This window comes from Oncorhynchus mykiss, chromosome 20 (genome assembly GCF_057628025.1).
Source record: "Oncorhynchus mykiss isolate SJ-2025 chromosome 20, ASM5762802v1, whole genome shotgun sequence".
NCBI classification, from domain to species: Eukaryota; Metazoa; Chordata; class Actinopteri; order Salmoniformes; family Salmonidae; genus Oncorhynchus; species Oncorhynchus mykiss.
In genome coordinates this window covers 43350007-43370651 of record NC_143041.1, presented here as the reverse complement: position 1 = coordinate 43370651, position 20645 = coordinate 43350007, and the positions used below count along the sequence as shown (strand labels likewise).

Genomic DNA, 20645 nt, shown 5'->3' with positions numbered 1-20645 from the left:
GTTGGCTAGCTTGCTAGCTACTTCCAGACACAAATGAGACCATTTTGACCATTTTACTCGCCCTAGCAAAGCCGATTAGGCAGTTTTCATGTTATCCAGAGCGTTGATGACTGTAACTGTGCTGCTGGCAACAATTTAATTACGTTTTTTTACTGACACCGGCCATATTCAACCGGGTTGAGCGCTCGTAAATACATTATCTCCGCTCTCGTACACTCAGACGAGAGTGCTCTGAAACCGGAGATAATTTATGAAAACGCCCGAATGTCCATTGAGAACGCACACGGACAATACCATATATCTAAACTAAGAATGGCAGTAATAATCAAGTCAATAAACATTGGGTAGTTAGGAATGGGGGTGGCAACGCAAATAGTCTAGATAGCTTTTGGAGTAGGAGGCGAGGAGAGAGGACGTGAAATCAAGGTATTGCAATTGAGATTCTCCCCAAATAGCGTGCACAGGTTCTAGGATAGGACAGGGTTGATTTAGGCTGTTGTGCCTCTGCTTCATAATAACATGGTTACCATAATTCACTGAATAGAGGGGCACCAGCATCCTGTTACAACTGTACCAGTGTAACACTGAGAGGCACTGTTGTAATTCTAATGACCAACGGATAATGACGAGGCATCAAAAAACGCCACTGCAAGGCTACTGCATCATATTAAATATGATTGTATTTTGAAGTATCAGTCCATCAAAATGTATTGCTAAATATTTATTGTACACTGTGCACTTTTATAGGGAAAGGTAAATACATTTGAAAAAAACTACTATAAAATAAACTAGATCATTTCATAAATTAAAACAATTCATGGCTGGACATTTCTCACTATTGTCTTGTCTTATAATTAAGATGATGATGATGATGATGATGATAAGTATTACTATTAGGCCTAGTACATGTTGTTACAGTTACAGGTTGCAAATAGCAAGTTTTAGTTGAACGGATTCATCAGGTGTTCAGGTAAATAGTCAAGGAATTGCATCAGTGAAATCCCATTAAGACGCAAATTAAACAAATATGTACATTTGGATCCCGGAAGTCGCCTTGCCTGAATCCTGTTCAGCTCAAATCCTTCTGACTGTGCGTCGCAAGTGTAGCTGGAGAAGGAAGTGGCAGATGAGTGAGATTATCCACGACTACGCAAGAGCAACCTACCGGTGGTTACCGTACACAGGCGATTCAGACGGAGCGAACAGGTTGGTGGCTAGTAGAAAATGGGCAACGTTGACTCCAAACTCAACTTCAGAAAAGCTGTGATACAACTGACAACCAAAACACAGGTTTGTTGAAATAATAACTCTCTTTTGGGTAGGCTAATGCAGAGTTTAAATATTTATGAACAGTTCTGTTTTTCAAGATACAAATAGCAATTGCAGTGCGCCAGATGGTAGCCTTGTATTTGACACATGGATGAGAGGGTGGATAAATATGGTAAGGGCTACCATCTGTCCAAAAACAGGGTTTTCTGGTTTGTCTAAATGTAAACTTTTAATTCAAATGTAGCATAAGATATATATATATATATATATATATATATATTGGCTATATGAACTGACAATTAGTTTAATTGTAGGGTACTGTTATAAATACTGCAAATTTGTGTTATAGAATTGTAGACTCATAACTTGGCAACAATGTTTCTAATTTGTAATCATCAAATGTCACATTGTAATCGTACTTCTGTAGTTCCGATATAAACCCCACCGAGAGGCTGAGGTGGATCTGATGCAGAGCTACAATGAGATGCAGGTCTGAATACAGTTCATTCAGTGCCTGCTGTTGTGGCTGGCACTTGAATTGATCAGTTGCACAGGGTAGTCTAGATAACATTACCAGCTACATTTCTGATGTTGTGGTTGTTGAATGAATCATAACATTCAGACAATGTGGCTGATTTTAATGTGGGCTGAAATACATTAAAGTTCGGCAAATAAGCATCAGTCTAAACTGCAGTGTATAGGTTATGTTTACTCTGTCATCAAGGACGTTCTGGAAAGATCTTAGAACAACTGGTATTATAATAGAATATGCAAATCAAGAGCAAATCAAGAACATGTGAAGTAGGCCAGTAGCTGAATATATTGTCTGACAAACATGTGTTCCATCATATGTCTACTTCTTTGGCCGGTTTCCCGGACACCCACCCACCCACTCACCCACCCACCCACTCACTCACTCACCCACCCACCCACTCACGCATCCATCCACCTATCCATCCATCCACCCACCCACCCCCCCATCCATCCATCCATCCATCCAACCATTCATCCATCCAACCATCCATCCTGGACTAAAAGGCAATAAAGAATCTCCATCAAAAGTTATTAAGTATTATGTATCCGGGGAACCGGCCCCTGACGTTTATTTCTGTCGATATTTAACTGTTTTCCTCCTGTAGGCTACAGCCAAGCAGGTCTCTCTCTCCTCCTGTAGGCTACAGCCAAGCAGGTCTCTGTCCTTCTGTAGGCTACAGCCAAGCAGGTCTCTGTCCTTCTGTAGCCTACAACCAAGCAGGTCTCTCTCCTCCTGTAGGCTACAGCCAAGCAGCTCTCTGTCCTTCTGTAGCCTATAACCAAGCAGGTATCTGTCCTCCTGTAGGCTATAGCCAAGCAGGTCTCTGTCCTCCTGTAGGCTATAGCCAAGCAGCTCTCTCCCCTGTAGGCTACAACCAAGCAGCACTCTCCTCCTGTAGGCTACAGCCAAGCAGCTCTCTCTCCTGTAGGCTACAGCCAAGCAGCTCTCTCTCCTGTAGGCTACAGCCAAGCAGCTCTCTCCTCCTGTAGGCTACAGCCAAGCAGCTCTCTCTCCTCCTGTAGGCTACAGCCAAGCAGCTCTCTCTCCTCCTGTAGGCTACAGCCAAGCAGCTCTCTCTCCTCCTGTAGGCTACAGCCAAGCAGCTCTCTCTCCTCCTCTAGGCTACAGCCAAGCAGCTCTCTCCTCCTCTAGGCTACAGCCAAGCAGCTCTCTCCTCCTGTAGGCCACAGCCAAGCAGCTCTCACTCCTCCTGTAGGCTACAGCCAAGCAGCTCTCTCCTGTAGGCGGATGTACCTGATCCCTGTCTGTCTGTTCATCTCCCCCAGCCCGTGGAGGCTACGGACCATGCCTTCTGGGACCAGTTCTGGGCGGATACTGCCACTACCGTCCAGGATGTGTTTGCTCTGGTGCCGGCAGCGGAGATACGAGCTGTCAGAGAAGAATCTCCCTCCAATCTGGCAACCCTCTGTTACAAGGTAATCTAGGCTGTGTGTGTGTGCCTGTGTGTGGATGTGTTTAACTATACTTGTGGGGACCAGAAGATCGCACAAGAATACTAAACAAACAAAAATTTGACACACTGGGGAATTTTTTTTTTGTCCCCACAAGGTCAAATGCTGTTTCTAGGGGCTTTAGGCTTAAGGTTAGAATTAGTGTTTGGGTTAGAATTTAGTTTTGGATTAGGAGCTAGTATAGGTTTCTGGATTAGGGAAAATAGGATTTTGTGTGTGTGTGTGTCCGTGTGTGTGTCCCTTAACACTCACACCCATTTACTGTTTGAAAATGGCAGATTTTGGACATTGACAAGCGCCTAAATATAAACGCAGTGGCTGTACAGTAACATGCTATACATGACATCAGAGCTCAGGGTCTGTACAGTAACATGCTATACATGACGTCAGAGCTCAGGGTCTGTACAGTAACATGCTATACATGACGTCAGAGCTCAGTGTCTGTTCAGTAACATGCTATACATGACATCAGAGCTCAGGGTCTGTACAGTAACATGCTATACATGACATCAGAGCTCAGGGTCTGTACAGTAACATGCTATACATGACGTCAGAGCTCAGGGTCTCCTCTTCACAGCTCTGAATGGGTTTGGACTGACAGACGTTCTGAACTTCAGCACCTCGCGCGACAAGTTGACCCATCCCTCCCTCTAATTGGACAACTCTTGCACCATTTTTGGTTGTCTGAGTGAGGGAAATACTGTAAATTAAGAGGATTTGATTAGATCTTAATGTATTTTGAAAGATGAGACGTTAAAGATTCTAAGAAATATCGCTTTGATGTCATACAAGCAAGCAAAAACACCTGTGAGTCCAAACGTGCACTTCACATATCTATGTCATAAAACTAATGTAATGTACAGAGTCAACGTTTATGATCTCTGTGTTTTGATGTACAGTTACATGATGACATGGTGTTATACCCTGGGTTGTCCTGAACAGAATGAGTCTACGTTTGTCCTATTGTGAAGCAAATTTGCCACGGACCATGCATCTGAATGCACAAATGACTCCATTCTTTGCGGACCTAAAGTACGATCTGCTTCTCTGAATTCTCTACTGAAAGCCTAACACTGTAAGATCGTATTTTATCATTTAGCAAGCCAAGAACAAGCTTTCAGATGATGCCCACCTGACCCAGATTGCGATTTATAATGGACCGTTTTTGGATTGCGTAAACAACAGTGGGGATGCAGGTTTGTGTTCCTAATTTAACAGCTACAAGTGTGCTCGCCCTAGTTCCTCAACAGCACAGCTAGGCCAGCTGCGAAAAGTACAGTAAATGTCAAAATGCACATAAAATCAATAGTGTAATGTATATGTTCAGTCTTGTGTCAGGTGAACTGTTGTGTCCTCACCTTTTTAGTCTAATACTTATCCTCATAATCTTTCCCTTTTGATTGTTACCATGGTTATACATATGTGGTCCATATTTCTTCTGTAAGAAACATTTCAGTCCTTCCGAGTGGGGCAGTGGTCTGAGGCATTGCATCGCAGTGCTAGCTGTGCCACTAGAGATCCTGGTTCAAGTCCAGATTCTGTCACAGCCGGCCGCGACCGGGATACCCATGGGTCAGCACACAATTGGCCCAGCGTCGTCCGGGTTAGGGGTGGGGTTTGGCCGGCAGGGATGTTCTTGTCCCATCGCGCACTAGCAACTCCTGTGGGGGACCGGGCGCAATGCATGCTGACACCGTTGCCAGGTGTACGGTGCTTCCTCCAACACATTGGTGCGGTTGGCTTCCAGGGGGAAGTGGGTGTTGTATCACGAAGCAGTGCAGCTTGGCTGGGTTGTGTTTCGGAGGACGCACGGCTCTCGACCTTTGTCTCTCCCGAGTCCGTACGGGAGTTACAGCGATGGGACAAGACTGAAACTACCAATTCAATACCACAAAATTAGGGAGAAAAAGTAAATTAAGTTTTTAAAAAACTTTCAATGTAGCCTTAACCATATCGGCTACTTCCCAGGGGATGTAAGGGGTTGACCTTTTTTTTGTCTACCTTGGATACAGTTGAGAAAGTAGCACAATGCAAGTAGTACAGTAACATTACAGTGGACATATTCTGAGTGTGTTTAGTGGTGCTGTAACAGGTGTATTCTGAGTGTGTTTAGTGGTGCTGTAACAGGCGTATTCTGAGTGTGTTTAGTGGTGCTGTAACAGGCGTATTCTGAGTGTGTTTAGTGGTGCTGTATTCTGAGTGTGTTTAGTGGTGCTGTAACAGGCGTATTCTGAGTGTGTTTAGTGGTGCTGTAACAGGCGTATTCTGAGTGTGTTTAGTGGTGCTGTAACAGGTGTATTCTGAGTGTGTTTAGTGGTGCTGTAACAGGCGTATTCTGAGTGTGTTTAGTGGTGCTGTAACAGGCGTATTCTGAGTGTGTTTAGTGGTGCTGTAACAGGCGTATTCTGAGTATGTTTAGTGGTGCTGTAACAGGCGTATTCTGAGTGTGTTTAGTGGTGCTGTAACAGGTGTATTCTGAGTGTGTTTAGTGGTGCTGTAACAGGTGTATTCTGAGTGTGTTTAGTGGTGCTGTAACAGGCGTATTCTGAGTGTGTTTAGTGGTACTGTAACAGGCGTATTCTGAGTGTGTTTAGTGGTGCTGTAACAGGTGTATTCTGAGTGTGTTTAGTGGTGCTGTAACAGGCGTATTCTGAGTGTGTTTAGTGGTGCTGTATTCTGAGTGTGTTTAGTGGTGCTGTAACAGGCGTATTCTGAGTGTGTTTAGTGGTGCTGTATTCTGAGTGTGTTTAGTGGTGGTGTATTCTGAGTGTGTTTAGTGGTGCTGTGACAGGTGTATTCTGAGTGTGTTTAGTGGTGCTGTATTCTGAGTGTGTTTAGTGGTGCTGTATTCTGAGTGTGTTTAGTGGTACTGTAACAGGCGTATTCTGAGTGTGTTTAGTGGTACTGTAACAGGCGTATTCTGAGTGTGTTTAGTGGTGCTGTGACAGGCGTATTCTGAGTGTGTTTAGTGGTACTGTAACAGGCGTATTCTGAGTGTGTTTAGTGGTGCTGTGACAGGCGTATTCTGAGTGTGTATAGTGGTGCTGTATTCTGAGTGTGTTTAGTGGTGCTGTATTCTGAGTGTGTTTAGTGGTACTGTAACAGGCGTATTCTGAGTGTGTTTAGTGGTACTGTAACAGGCGTATTCTGAGTGTGTTTAGTGGTGCTGTGACAGGCGTATTCTGAGTGTGTTTAGTGGTACTGTAACAGGCGTATTCTGAGTGTGTTTAGTGGTGCTGTAACAGGCGTATTCTGAGTGTGTTTAGTGGTACTGTAACAGGCGTATTCTGAGTGTGTTTAGTGGTGCTGTAACAGGTGTATTCTGAGTGTGTTTAGTGGTACTGTAACAGGCGTATTCTGAGTGTGTTTAGTGGTGCTGTGACAGGCGTATTCTGAGTGTGTATAGTGGTGCTGTATTCTGAGTGTGTTTAGTGGTGCTGTATTCTGAGTGTGTTTAGTGGTACTGTAACAGGCGTATTCTGAGTGTGTTTAGTGGTGCTGTAACAGGCGTATTCTGAGTGTGTTTAGTGGTACTGTAACAGGCGTATTCTGAGTGTGTTTAGTGGTACTGTAACAGGCGTATTCTGAGTGTGTTTAGTGGTGCTGTAACAGGCGTATTCTGAGTGTGTTTAGTGGTGCTGTAACAGGCGTATTCTGAGTGTGTTTAGTGGTGCTGTAACAGGCGTATTCTGAGTATGTTTAGTGGTGCTGTAACAGGCGTATTCTGAGTGTGTTTAGTGGTGCTGTAACAGGCGTATTCTGAGTGTGTTTAGTGGTGCTGTAACAGGCGTATTCTGAGTGTGTTTAGTGGTGCTGTATTCTGAGTGTGTTTAGTGGTGCTGTAACAGGCGTATTCTGAGTGTGTTTAGTGGTGCTGTATTCTGAGTGTGTTTAGTGGTGCTGTAACAGGCGTATTCTGAGTGTGTTTAGTGGTGCTGTATTCTGAGTGTGTTTAGTGGTGCTGTATTCTGAGTGTGTTTAGTGGTGCTGTATTCTGAGTGTGTTTAGTGGTACTGTAACAGGCGTATTCTGAGTGTGTTTAGTGGTGCTGTATTCTGAGTGTGTTTAGTGGTGCTGTATTCTGAGTGTGTTTAGTGGTGCTGTATTCTGAGTGTGTTTAGTGGTACTGTAACAGGCGTATTCTGAGTGTGTTTAGTGGTGCTGTATTCTGAGTGTGTTTAGTGGTGCTGTATTCTGAGTGTGTTTAGTGGTGCTGTATTCTGAGTGTGTTTAGTGGTGCTGTGACAGGTCAGGTGTTCCATCTGGGTTTGCTTATAATATGTCTCTTGTAGGTTTTCAATAGAAAGAGGGACGTGTGTGTGTGTGTGTGTGTGAGCCTTTTCTGTATTTAAACAGAGTCCATTGGTTACCTTGGATACAGTTGGTGTGAAAGGAATGCTAGTGTTTTGTTGTTCACCGTCCAGTCGAATGTAAAGGCTGTATTACTGCAGCAGATGGACTGAACTATTGTTGAATGATCTGCCTGTGTCGCGCCTCAAGGGTCCACTGTATAAGACCTCAAATGGAAACGCTTGTATAAAAGCAGGAAATGAAGCAGTTTGTGTGTTGTGTAGTGCTAACTACACATGATAATGTGTCCATTCCAGGCAGTGGAGAAGCTTGTCCAGGGGGCTGACTCTGGTTGTCCCTCGGAGAAGGAGAGACAGATCGTCCTCAACTGCATCCGTCTGCTCACACGTATCCTACCGTATATCTTTGAGGACGCAGACTGGAGAGGCTTCTTCTGGTCCACCGTGCCTGGTGCCGGGAGAGCTGGGGTAAGTGTACTGTTCTCCTCATCTTGGCTGAGGTTAAACTGACCAAGAACGGCGCCCCTTCCAATAGAGAGAAGAAACGCTGTGCAGATGTGTTCTGTGTTACCCTAGCCCATTGGACATTTGAACCCTTTGAGGTTGTGATGTCATCATGTATGCAATTTGTGTATCGGTTTATCAGAGGTCATATTAATTATTATTAGTTTTTGTGAGACTCACTTTTTGGTTCCCTTCATTTTTGTCTCCCCTTGGCAAATTTAGAGGGATGCTCACTGCCAAGGATGCTAGCCTCTGTCTCCACTTGCTAGCCTCTTTCTCGAGCTCTCTGGCAGCTTGAGTTGAAAAGATTGCCTGTTATGCAATCCATTAAATTAACTCAGTCTCTCAGAATCAGTGTGTGTTCTCTTCTCCCTATGAACTTACATCAGCATGCCTGCTATGTCTCTACAGAGAGAGCGAGAGAGAGACGTGATTGGATCAGACTAGTGAGTTCATGACTGCTTCACCATAGTCCACTGTCACTGACTGAACAAATCATTTAAATTCTGGTTGAATTACTTTATGTACAGATAGATGTATTTGTTTACAGATCATTGGATAGAGGATTGTTTTTCTCATGGTGAAAAGCATGCTGGGAAATTAGCGCCCAATATTCACTGTGTCGTCGGTTGGAGAGCAGACACACACAGAAATACTATTCTTTCCCAACTCCGGGTTTGATCTTTCACCCTTTTCAGCTTTGTATAGATCAGATCTTCTACTTGGATCTGTGAGTTCTCCACTCTGGTACTGTCTGGACCCCACTACTGCAGCTACTGCTGTGTTGTCTGGTGGGAGCTGTGTCTATTCAGGTTTTCAAGGCTCTGACCTGCCAGTGTTGTAAGATCTGACCAAGCAGGGTTGTGTTCATTAGGGCACACCTTACACACAGTTTTTCAAACATCTTGATAACACACACACACACACAAAAAAAATGTTTGTTGATTTTTGGACGAGATTATGTTGTGCCTCCCCATTTCAGTCTGTTTTCATGCCTAATGAACACTATCCTGAGGTTGAGAGAGCTCTTTGAGTGGGGGATTTCCTTCTCCCTTAATGTCGGCTAATTGTTGAGCCAGCTGGGTCTCCTGTTACCTGGCCTGAAGAGCACCTCAGCCTGCCTGAACAGTGCTCATATTGTGCCCCCCTCCCTCTTTGCATCCCATGCATCCCTCCTGGACAATGGTTGAATTGAAGAGGTATTGGATAACCTTTTAATTAAAGTGAGAGGCTGGATGGGTGAATGGTGAACTATTATGGGAATGGGAGGGAATGCAGAATGGCTGTCAATGAGGAGGCATTCTGTACTACACTTTGATTTTGACTGGTTGATACATTTCTACCACATTCTTTATGCAGTTCTACCGAGCCCATCATATACTACAGTAATAATATATACATGTACTATTAGTATCTCAAGGACATGTTTCCTGTGACCGAGCTCTTTCTCTGTCTCCTAGCAGGATTGATTGATTTGCCAGTTAAAGAAAACACACGTTTTTTTAAATGTGACGGGGAAAACACAAAGTCAGACTTACAGTATTTCCGTTGTGGTTCCTAAAGTCCATGGAGTAAAACAAAGACACACATTGTTAAAGGGATACTTTGGGATTTTGGCAATGAGGCCCTTTATCTACTTTCCCCAGAGGCAGATAAACTCATGGATACTGCTGTTATGTCTCTGAAGAAGTAAGTTAAAAGGTATTTTCGTGAGCCAATGCTAACTTCAGTTAGCACAATGACTGGAATTATATTTATTTATTTAACTTTGATTTAACTCGGCAAGTCAGTTAAGAACAAAATCGTATTTTACAATGACGGCCTACCCCGGCCAAAACCGGGCAACGCTGGGCCAATTGTGCGCCGCCCTACGGGACTCCCAATTACAGCCCGGATGTGAGGAAGCCTAGATTCAAACCAGGTACTGTAGTGACACCTCTTGCACTGAGATGGAGTGCCTTAGACCGCTGTGCCACTTTGGGAACCCCAATTTTTTTTATATGGGTAACTGTTAGCATGCTAGCAGGTACCCATAGGTTTAGTCTCTGCGCAAACGCTAGACAAAAAATATTGTCCACGAGTTCGTCTGAAAAAGGTCAAGCCAGATATTTAGCAAGCTCTCTGCCTAGGTGAACTCACAGTGCCATGGGAACCACGGACTGAGGATGAAGGTGGTGGTGCAGAGGAGGAGGAGGAGGAGAATACTTGGATTGTGTCTTAGGAGGAGAAGGATGATGATGATGTCTTATCTCCCAGCAGGATGAAGGTGATGATGATGATGGAGCGAGGCCCCTGGCTGAGTCGCTCCTCCTGGCTGTATCTGACCTGCTTTTCTGTCCAGACTTCACCGTCCAGAGCCACAAGAGGACAGGTTCGGTGAGTAACCCCCTCCACTTCGGACAAACACTATTGAGAGAAATTTGTCTTGACCAGCGAGAAAGAAACAGATAATACAATCTGGACAAGTAGATGATCGTTCTGTATTTTTTTTGAGGGGCCAAATTGTAATTCAAGATCTGTGCACATAAAGGACATTTATGTGGACATTTGTACGGAACCCAAGCTAGGATTGGTCTGTAAGTGAACACAATGTCCCAGAATGTCTCCTCTGTACAGGCAGTGGTTCAGGGTTAATGAGTGACTCCAGTGCACAGCGGGAGCCGTGTGAGGTGAGGTGTGGCCCTCAGCCATGTTTGTTAACTGGGCTGAGAAAGGAGGAGGGTGTTAGACACTCCTTATCCACTGAGCAAACACCTCTATGGTGTTGTTGGCTGGACAGGGCCCAATGGTGTTATTCAGGCATTGAAATAAAGTGGAGACCTTCCTAATCCCCCCCAGTTGACCACTCACTCACAGATACACACACACAGAACGTCTCTCACTTCCATGGTTAGAGTCAACTATTGAGAGTGAATACTATCCTGCAAGACTGACCGCACAACATTGTGAACTGAACTCTCTCTTAATATAGTCATCTATGAAGATTAACAATGAGGCTGCTGCTGACAGCTAGGTTCTAACTAGGTTCTAACTAGGTTCTAGTACAATGCATTCAAATGTCTGCCTGACTGCCGCAGTTATCTCTCTCTGGTGTTGTAGATTGGTAAAGTCAGGTGAGTGCTCCACTCAGGTGGAAGGAAGTGTGAACAAAAGTTACATCCCAAATTGCACCCTATTCTCTATATAAGTGCTCTACTTTTAACCAAAGCCCTGATCAAAATGGGCCCTCATCAATATTAGTGCACTATATACAGATGTAGGATCTTAATTTGACCTGTTTTGTCACAGGAGGGAAATAATCCTGCAGCAGGAGGGTTTTAATGTCTGAATAAATATTTAGAACCGGAGCCAAAGGGGGGGCAGCTGGAAGCGGTGTTTGTATACAACGCAGTACCATACCTACATTTTACCTGAGACAGTTCGAGTAACCTATGTAAACTACGTACAGGCTACAGCGTGTCTCTTGGGAATTCTTATGTGGATTATAATATATGGATATATTTGTAGGAGGTAGATGCATTTTTTTTTTTGTTCGGGGAAATGTCATTGTTTTATTACATGTTCAAGGCAACCAATAGGACAAATACATTATTGGTGGCCTCCGTGTCTGTCGCTTACAACCGCTGACCCCCGGCACACACGCGCCAGAGTTGGCATGGGTTAGAATCCGACCCACCCTCCTCCTATCTTCTCCGTCTTTTCAACACTGTTCTCTCTTTTCAAAAATAGCTTTATGAAAAATGAACTACAATAGGAGTGGGACTGAGCCACTAGGAGTGGGACTGAGCCACTAGGAGTGGGACTGAGCCACTAGGAGTGGGACTGAGCCACTAGGAGTGGGACTGAGCCACTCCTTAAAAAAAATTACTGAAATAAATAATTAATCATTGGACAAATAACAATAAGATTGTGAGTGCACTTCCAACATAAAACATGATTTTTAAATAATACAAGGTAGGCTAAATTGATTCATAGAAAATGCACCTTAGCAAGCAACAGTAGATGCTATTGCTAACTGATTCCACAATTGAAACAATTGAATTGTTTTATTTTTTTAAACAATGAACTCTATGCTGAGATTCAGCTTTTAAGCCTCCAATACATTGCAAGTTTCCCTGTCGCGGCTCTCTCTGTCGCGGCTCTCTCTGTCGCGGCTCTCTCTGTCGCGGCTCTCTCTGTCGCGGCTCTCTCTGTCGCGGCTCTCTCTGTCGCGGCTCTCTCTGTCGCGGCTCTCTACCCTCTGCTGATATGAATAAAACATGACCCACTGTCTCCTTTGTGACCTCAGCACTGTCCCATTTTGACAATCATGAATTCTTCACATGACCCGTTGTGCAGTGAACTATGGTTTGTACCATGTTTAGTTAACCAAACAATCATTGTTCTACGTTTTATGGAGTGTAACAATAACAGTAAAATGGAATTGCTGCTAGACTATGCTTGAAGGTCACCTCGGTGTTCTTCTCTTCCCCAGGGCACAGTGGAGGACATACAGTCCATAGACAGCTGTGAGTACATCTGGGAGGCAGGAGTGGGGTTCGCTCAGTCCCCCCCACTCAACTACACCCACGACCTCAACAGGTGAGACCCCAGGGAAGATGGAGAAGGGGGAGGCATCCCTGAATTACTAGATCTACTTGTGTAGGATAGGTATAATCAATATGGCGACAATTCCACTTGGTTCATCGGGGGCAAGATGAAACTCTCACCATGTTACCCAGACCTATCCAGCCCTCTGAGATCTACACAAGTGCCTAGAGGGGGCTCGGAGTTGATTTTAGAGATTATATTGCACATTTTTCTCTCCACTGTCTTGGTCAGGACGGAGCTGCTGAAGCTGCTGTTGACCTGTTTCTCTGAGGCCATGTACCTGCCCCCCTCTGCTGACAACATCCTCAACCCCTGGGTTACCTTCTTCTGCGCTACAGACAACCGGTAAAACACACACACACACACACACACACACACTTTATGACTGAAGATTTGGTCTGAAGAGTGTGTGTTACACTAATCCTAACCTCTTTCTCCTCCTCCCAGACATGCCCTGCCTCTCTTCACGTCTCTCCTCAACGTGGTGTGTGCCTATGACGCAGTGGGTTACGGTATCCCTTACAATCACCTGATGTTCTCTGACTACCGAGAGGTGTTGGTGGAGCATGCTGTCCAGGTCCTCATAGTGACTCTGGAGCACGAGGCCGGGCCAGCCGCAGCACAGCACAGCCTGGACCATTCCGCCTCCGCCATGGAGGACCTAGAGGTAAAAGAAAGAGAGAGAGAGAGAGCCTGATTCTCAAATCCCCTTCTTGTGGAGATCTGAGAGAACTGGATAGGAATAAGCAACATGGTGGTATAGTTCCATCTTGCCTCTGGCCACGTGGAATTGTTGGTTGTTGTATCTGTTATCATAATGTTTCTCTTCCTTGTGTTCTCAGCCTGTGGGACCAGACAACCTGTTTGTAAACTACCTGTCCAGGATCCACAGGGAGGAGGTAAGACACTAACGTACACTGTTCAAACGGTCAATCCAGAACCACATGACTCTGGGTCCATCAGATATCCTTTTTTAAAAACCATTTAAGTCGCAGTGCATTTGAAGGGAGAGTTTGTTGTTGTTGTTGTCTTTCTCCAGGACTTCAGCTTCATCCTGAAGGGGCTGGCCAGACTGATGACCAACCCTCTGATCCAGACCTACCTGCCCAACTCAGCCAAGAAGATCCGGTTCCACCAGGAGCTACTGGTGCTCTTCTGGAAGCTCTGTGACTTCAACAAGGTTCGGACTGGAGTACTAGTACCTGCATCCCATCATTCCTACATTAAAGGATACAACAGTGCTGTATTAGCCTTTACTAGGACCGTTTTACCTCCTCACCGGGAGTCATGGTGACCGTATTACCGCTGCACCGGGAGTTATGGTGACCGTATTACCTCCTCACCTGGAGTCATGGTGACCGTATTACCGCTGCACCGGGAGTTATGGTGACCGTTTTACCTCCTCACCTGGAGTCATGGTGACCGTTTTACCTCCGCACCAACAGTCATGGTGACTGTATTACCTCCGCACCAACAGTCATGGTGACTGTATTACCTCCGCACCAACAGTCATTGTGACCGTATTACCACCTCACCAACAGTCATGGTGACCGTATTACCTCCTCACCTGGAGTCATGGTGACTGTATTACCTCCACACCAACAGTCATGGTGACTGTATTACCTCCTCACCAACAGTCATGGTGACCGTATTACCTCCGCACCAACAGTCATGGTGACTGTATTACCTCCTCACCAACAGTCATGGTGACCGTATTACCTCCGCACCAACAGTCATGGTGACCGTATTACCTCCGCACCAACAGTCATGGTGACCGTATTACCTCCTCACCAACAGTCATGGTGACTGTATTACCTCCGCACCAACAGTCATGGTGACTGTATTACCTCCGCACCAACAGTCATGGTGACTGTATTACCTCCGCACCAACAGTCATGGTGACTGTATTACCTCCGCACCAACAGTCATGGTGACTGTATTACCTCCACACCAACAGTCATGGTGACTGTATTACCTCCTCACCAACAGTCATGGTGACCGTATTACCTCTTCACCAACAGTCATGGTGACCGTATTACCTCCACACCAACAGTCATGGTGACCGTATTACCTCTTCACCAACAGTCATGGTGACCGTATTACCTCTTCACCAACAGTCATGGTGACCGTATTACCTCCACACCAACAGTCATGGTGACTGTATTACCTCCACACCAACAGTCATGGTGACCGTATTACCTCTTCACCAACAGTCATGGTGACTGTATTACCTCCACACCAACAGTCATGGTGACTGTATTACCTCCGCACCAACAGTCATGGTGACTGTATTACCTCTTCACCAACAGTCATGGTGACTGTATTACCACCTCACCAACAGTCATGGTGACCGTATTACCTCCGCACCAACAGTCATGGTGACTGTATTACCTCCTCACCAACAGTCATGGTGACCGTATTACCTCTTCACCAACAGTCATGGTGACTGTATTACCTCCTCACCGGGAGTCATGGTGACTGTATTACCTCCTCACCGGGAGTCATGGTGACTGTATTACCTCCACACCGGGAGTCATGGTGACTGTATTACCTCCTCACCGGGAGTCATGGTGACCGTATTACCTCTTCACCAACAGTCATGGTGACTGTATTACCTCCACACCAACAGTCATGGTGACTGTATTACCTCTTCACCAACAGTCATGGTGACTGTATTTCCTCCTCACCGGGAGTCATGGTGACTGTATTTCCTCCACACCGGGAGTCATGGTGACCGTATTACCTCTTCACCAACAGTCATGGTGACTGTATTACCTCCACACCAACAGTTATGGTGACTGTATTACCTCCTCACCGGGAGTCATGGTGACCGTATTACCTCTTCACCAACAGTCATGGTGACTGTATTACCTCCGCACCAACAGTCATGGTGACTGTATTACCTCCTCACCGGGAGTCATGGTGACTGTATTACCTCCTCACCGGGAGTCATGTTGACCGTATTACCTCTTCACCAACAGTCATGGTGACTGTATTACCTCCGCACCAACAGTCATGACTGAAGTAAAATTCCATTAACAGTAATCTCCTCTTATGCACTCTGGACATGTGTTGGTAGTACCCAACTCACTGATGACCATCAGGTCATAATGGCCTGGTACTCAGGGCTCTATTGTCCCTCCATCAGGTCCTAATGGCCTGGTACTCAGGGCTCTATTGTCCCTCCATCAGGTCCTAAATGGCCTGGTACTCAGCGCTCCATTGCCCCTCTGACATCAATGCAATCAAAAATCACATCAAACACTTATCATCAAAACAGTATCGTGCTTTTAAAACTCACCTCACTGTGATGAGAAATTTGAAGAAAGAAGTTCAACAGCAGGTTGAAACTGAGTGTAACACATGGTTGTTGATGTTGTTTCAAATCCTTACACAATGACATGGACAACGCTTTCTAAGGTGATGATTCATTCAATGCATAAACTCTAATATGCGTGTATATACTGTATGCATATACACTGCTCAAAAAATAAAGGGAACACTAAAATAACACATCCTAGATCTGAATGAATGAAATATTCTTATTAAATACTTTTTTCTTTACATAGTTGAATGTGCTGACAACAAAATCACACAAAAATTATCAATGGAAATCAAATTTATCAACCCATGGAGGTCTGGATTTGGAGTCACACTCAAAATTAAAGTGGAAAACCACACTACAGGCTGATCCAACTTTGATGTAATGTCCTTAAAACAAGTCCAAATGAGGCTCAGTAGTGTGTGTGGCCTCCACGTGCCTGTATGACCTCCCTACAACGCCTGGGCATGCTCCTGATGAGGTGGTGGATGGTCTTCTGAGGGATCTCCTCCCAGACATGGACAAAAGCATCCGCCAACTCCTGGACAGTCTGTGGCGTTGGTGGATGGAGCGAGACATGATGTCCCAGATGTGCTCAATTGGATTCATGTCTGGGAAACGGGCGGGCCAGTCCATAGCATCAATGCCTTCCTCTTGCAGGAACTGCTGACACACTCCAGCCACATGAGGTCTAGCATTGTCTTGCATTAGGAGGAACCCAGGGCCAACCGCACCAGCATATGGTCTCACAAGGAGTCTGAGGATCTCATCTCGGTACCTAATGGCAGTCAGGCTACCTCTGGCGAGCACATGGAGGGCTGTGCGGCCCCCCAAAGAAATGCCACCCCACACCATGACTGACCCACTGCCAAACCGGTCATGCTGGAGGATGTTGCAGGCAGCAGAACGTTCTCCACGGCGTCTCCAGACTGTCACATCTGTCACATGTGCTCCGTGTGAACCTGCTTTCATCTGTGAAGAGCACAGGGCGCCAGTGGCGAATTTGCCAATCTTGGTGTTCTCTGGCAAATGCCAAACGTCCTGCACGGTGTTGGGCTGTAAGCACAACCCTCACCTGTGGACGTCGGGCCCTCATACCACCCTCATGGAGTTTGTTTCTGACCGTTTGAGCAGACACCTGCACATTTGTGGCCTGCTGGAGGTCATTTTGCAGGGCTCTCGCAGTGCTCCTCCTTGCACAAAGGCGGAGGAAGCGGTCCTGCTGCTGGGTTGTTGCCCTCCTACGGCCTCCTCCACGTCTCCTGATGTACTGGCTTGTCTCCTGGTAGCGCCTCCATGCTCTGGACACTACGCTGACAGACACAGCAAACCTTCTTGCCACAGCTCGCATTGATGTGCCATCCTGGATGAGCTGCACTACCTGAGCCACTTGTGTGGGTTGTAGATTACGTCTCATGCTACCACTAGAGTGAAAGCACCACCAGCATTCAAGTGACCAAAACATCAGCCAGGAAGCATAGGAACTGAGAAGTGGTCTGTGGTCACCACCTGCAGATCCACTCCTTTATTGGGGGTGTCTTGCTAATTGCCTATAATTTCCACCTGTTGTCTATTCCATTTGCACAACAGCAAGTGACATTTATTGTCAATCAGTGTTGCTTCCTAAGTGGACAGTTTGATTTCACAGAAGTGTGTTGACTTGGAGTTACATTGTGGTGTTTAAGTGTTCCCTTTATTTTTTTGAGCAGTGTGTATATGTGTATATGTGTGTGTGTATGTATGTATATATATATATATATATATATATATATATATATATATATATATATATATGAGCCCAAGCCTGGGGAGAAAAAAATACTGAATTAAACTGGGTTAAGATGTCTGATTTTAAGATGTCTTTGGTTAAGATGTCTGATTTTAAGATTTCTTTGGTATGTGATTCGTCGAGTCTATTCTCCAAAATTAAACTTTTATTCTAGTAATTGCCCTTGAGTGTAGACTGTATTATTAAGTATACTGGACGGACTGGTTACGTTATGCTCCAAAATTTCTATACATGAGTCTGGGAGAGAACATATAGCCCTAGGCCATGCTTTTTGTTAATTGATTGTGCATTGCAGCTTACAGAGTTCGCCTACAATTATAATGAATTTGTATTTGATTTTGAATAGCCTTGAATAGCTTCTATTTTCATATAGGCTGGCACATTACCTTTAGCTACAGAATATGTCACCACAGTGAGTTTCCATCTCCTCTCTACCCTTCATTCCTTTCTTGAGCACACAGAGTGACGGGCTGTCACCGGTTTTAATTAAATATATTTTGTTGTGAAAACTATCAATGTTCCCAAACAGGTTTCACTTCATTTCCCAAATTAACCACTGGTTAGCTGCAGGAACAAGGTTGTAGGGCATAGAGAATTTGGGTGGAATATCACCTGTCGAGTGGGAAGAGGCTGCATGCTCCTCAAACAGTGGTTGGTTGATGCTTGGAGTGAAATAAGTGGCGTAGCCTACCTGGCATGATTTGAAAAAACGAACCAACAGGAAAGCGGTGTCGTGTCTTTTCTATGGATTCAATTATATGACATGCTATTTTATAAAATATATTCTCTGTAATTCATATTACCTGATTAAACTAGTCATGTAAATGTAATTAACTAGGAAGTCGGGGCACCACGGAATAATGTTTATAGACCTGGTAACCTTTTATATCAATAGCAGTCAATTATTAATCGTCACCCTATTCAGTCTCATCTGGACATCGTAAAATTCTTGGTTATCTTCACGGACCCTGGCTAACAAGTTGAATCAGCAATACAACATTTGGTTTAATTATTTATTTACTAAATAACTAAATAATCACACAGAATTACATCTACACAGGATGGATCATACATTGACTACTATTTATGTCATAAGAAAACGTCCCTAGTGGACGAAACCGATATGATGGCTGGTTACACAAAGAAAGGGTGTTGGGTTTGAATGAAAGAGTGGGAAGACTGAGGAACAAAAGGATTGGGTGTCTATCGGACCTTATGAAGCTACGCTATCGTAAATACAGAATCTTATGCATTCTAAATAACCGCCCTTTCGGAAAAGGAAAATACAATAAATATATTTACTCTGAGCTGCGCTTCCTTTGAAGAATATTTCTGGGCGGATACGTTGTAGTCTGTCGTCATTTGGTAGAAAGGATACGTTGTAGTACTCTGTCGTTGTGTGGTAGAACTGATACGTTGTAGTACTCTGTCGTTGTGTGGTAGAACTGATACGTTGTAGTACTCTGTCGTTGTGTGGTAGAACTGATACGTTGTAGTACTCTGTCGTCGTGTGGTAGAACTGATACGTTGTAGTACTCTGTCGTCGTGTGGTACAATGGATACGTTGTAGTACTCTGTCGTCGTGTGGTACAATGGATACGTTGTAGTACTCTGTCGTCGTGTGGTACAATGGATACGTTGTAGTACTCTGTCGTCGTGTGGTACAATGGATACGTTGTAGTACTCTGTCGTCGTGTGGTACAATGGATACGTTGTAGTACTCTGTCGTCGTGTGGTAGAACTGATACGTTGTAGTACTCTGTCGTCGTGTGGTAGAATGGATGCATTGTAGTACCCTGTCGCTCTGAAGAGATTGTCCGTCCTTTCCTAGGCCACGCACATTTACAGCTGCTGCTGATAAGGATGTAGGGATCTAGGATCTAGGATGTATCACTTCTTTAGTGAATAAGAGTTCAGAGTTCATACCAAGTTGCCATACTATAAGCTCCATGCTATATTCTGGCTGGTATAGTTGATATTCATCCTTCCAGCGTGGCGATCGTCACCTCCACATTGAAATTCACCCTCTTAAACGTATGGACATCAGTCCTCACGTCATAGGGAACACAATGTTAGGTTGTAGTCGTTCAACCATTTGCAACCAGAGCTCACGCTGAGGTTGGCTTAGCCAGCCGTGAATTGGTTCACTCGGGCGTAGCCACTGAGTGAGCATATTTTACTTATGAAAACTATTCTCTGAAATTAAAACTAAAAGTACTTTTAATCTTTTCACAAATAGTTTCATATTTAAGCATTCAAATTGCACTACAATTCCATGTATATCCGATGACTAGAATCTGTAGACTTTCCAAGATAAAATTTATCATCAGATATAATGTCCCAGACAACAACTGATCTGACATCATATTATGTCGTCCTATCATCAGATATAATGTCCCAGACAACAACTGATCTGACATCATATTATGTCGTCCTATCATCAGATATAATGTCCCAGACAACAACTGATCTGACATCATATTATGTCGTCCTATCATCTCAGATATAATGTCCCAGACAACAACTGATCTGACATCATATTATGTCGTCCTATCATCAGATATAATGTCCCAGACAACAACTGATCTGACATCATATTATTTTTAAGTACCAATGGATACCTTCAACTGGTTGGATTACCGAAATATTGTTCCGTTCCCCACCTTTTGACGTTCCCATACTCTCTCTATGTTCACACAAAGGGGTTTCCTGTAGAGCGAGAAAAGGGGAAAAGGTATTTATGGGGGTCATAAACCTCACCAACAGGGCAACGTCATGACAGCCTCCATTCGCTATTCGAGTCAAACAGAGACAGTTTTTTTTTTCTCCCCCCGACCCCTCTTCTTGCCCATTT

General features: G+C 44.6%; 1 protein-coding gene across 3 annotated transcripts in view; it reads left to right on the top strand.

Moving 5' to 3' along the window:
- Positions 1–970: 970 nt before the first annotated feature.
- Positions 971–20645, top strand: part of LOC110499545 (protein HID1) — a 31053-nt gene continuing 11378 nt past the window's right edge. Inside the window, exons 1-9 of one of the 3 annotated variants that reach the window (XM_036956324.2) lie at positions 971–1290; positions 3091–3240; positions 7884–8054; positions 10350–10466; positions 12565–12671; positions 12912–13025; positions 13128–13347; positions 13523–13579; positions 13720–13860. In XM_036956324.2, coding sequence (XP_036812219.2) covers positions 1225–1290; positions 3091–3240; positions 7884–8054; positions 10350–10466; positions 12565–12671; positions 12912–13025; positions 13128–13347; positions 13523–13579; positions 13720–13860 — 1143 coding nt within the window. In that variant the 5' untranslated portion in view covers positions 971–1224. Of the gene's footprint in view, positions 1291–3090; positions 3241–7883; positions 8055–10346; positions 10467–12564; positions 12672–12911; positions 13026–13127; positions 13348–13522; positions 13580–13719; positions 13861–20645 lie in introns of all 3 variants that reach the window. The other 2 variants (XM_036956323.2, XR_016489521.1) reach the window with 2 other exon arrangements.